The following is a 1,481-nucleotide window of genomic DNA, read 5'->3' as shown; positions in this document are numbered from 1 at the left end:
GGAGAACCTGAAATGATCCCAAAATGGCCCGAAATGATCCCAAAATGACCCCAAATGATCCCAAAATGACCCCAAATGATCCCAAAAATGCCCCTAAATGACCCCAAAATACCCCCAAATCCCCCCAAATACCCAAAATTATCCCAAAATGGCCCCAAAATACCCAAAATGACACCGAAATATCCCAAAATGACACCAAAATTACACAGAAATGTCTAAAATGACCCCAAATCATCCCCAAATGCCCCCCAAAGCCCCCAAATGACCCCAAATACCCCAAAACACCCAAAATTATCCCCAAATGACCCCAAAATATTTGAAAATACCAAAAATTACCCTAAAATTACCCTAAAATGGCACAAATATACCTCAAATGGTCCCAAAATGCCCCAAAACACCCCAAATACCCAAAGTGATCCCAAAATGACGCAAAATGCCCCAAAATTACTCTGAAAAGACCCAAAAATTATCCCAAACTCCCAAATGACCCAAAAATATTCCCCAACTCCCTAAAACTGGTACTGAAATGACCCCAAAATAGCCAAAAATGATCCCAAAATGACCTAAAAATTTCCACAAATGACCCCAAATACCCCAAATTGACCCCAAACTCGCCCCAAATGATCCCAGAATCCTCAAAATTGACCCCAGACTCCCCAAAATGACCCCAAATCTCCCCAAATTCCCCAGAAAATACCCCAAATCCCCTAAACTGACCCAAAAACCACCAAAAAATGACCCAAACTCCTCAAAATTGACCCCAAATCTCCCAAGACTGACCCCAAACCGCCCCAAAAATGACCCAAAAACTCTCCCAAAACGACCCAAACTCTTCAAAACTGACCCCAAACCACCCCAAAAATGACCCCAAATCGCCCCCAAACAACCCCAAAATCACCCCAAACAACCCCAAAATTTCCCACAACTCCCCCAAATCCCCCAGAAATGACCCAAACCACCCCAAAAATGACCCAAAAACTCCCCCAAAATGACCCCAAACCACCCCAAAAATGACCCCAAATTCCCCCCGAACAACCCCAAAATGGCCCCAAACTCCCCAAAATTACCCAAAATACCAAAAAAAATCCCCCAAACTCCACAAAACAACCCCAAGAATCCCCAAAAAATCCCCCAAAATGCCCCAAATGCCCCCAAAATGCCCCGAACTGACCCCAGATTTTCGGCTCCGCCCCCCCCAGCGGCGATGACGTGGCGCCCCCTGGCGGCTCCCGCGGCGCTGCTGGCGCTGCTGCTGGTGACAGGTGAGGGACCGCGGGACAGGTGAGGGGACAGGTGAGGGACAACGGGACAGGTGAGGGACAATGGGGACAGGTGAGGGGACAGGTGAGGGGACAGGTGACAATGGGGACAGGTGAGGGGACAGGTGAGGGACAACGGGACAGGTGAGGGACAATGGGGACAGGTGAGGGGACAGGTGAGGGGACAGGTGACAGGTGAGGGACAATGGGGACAGGTGAGGG

General features: G+C 49.0%; 1 protein-coding gene across 1 annotated transcript in view; it reads left to right on the top strand.

Annotated features, from left to right (window-relative positions):
* Positions 1–1,204: 1,204 nt before the first annotated feature.
* The window catches only part of LOC102039456 (kallikrein-14), an 8,330-nt gene continuing 8,053 nt past the window's right edge, over positions 1,205–1,481 (top strand). The window contains exon 1 of the mRNA XM_031065733.1: positions 1,205–1,262. Within this exon, the coding sequence (XP_030921593.1) occupies positions 1,205–1,262 (58 nt within the window). The remainder of the gene's footprint in view (positions 1,263–1,481) is intronic.

This window comes from Geospiza fortis, unplaced genomic scaffold, assembly GCF_000277835.1.
Source record: "Geospiza fortis unplaced genomic scaffold, GeoFor_1.0 scaffold624, whole genome shotgun sequence".
Lineage (NCBI taxonomy): Eukaryota > Metazoa > Chordata > Aves > Passeriformes > Thraupidae > Geospiza > Geospiza fortis.
This window is presented reverse-complemented; position numbering and strand designations above follow the sequence as displayed.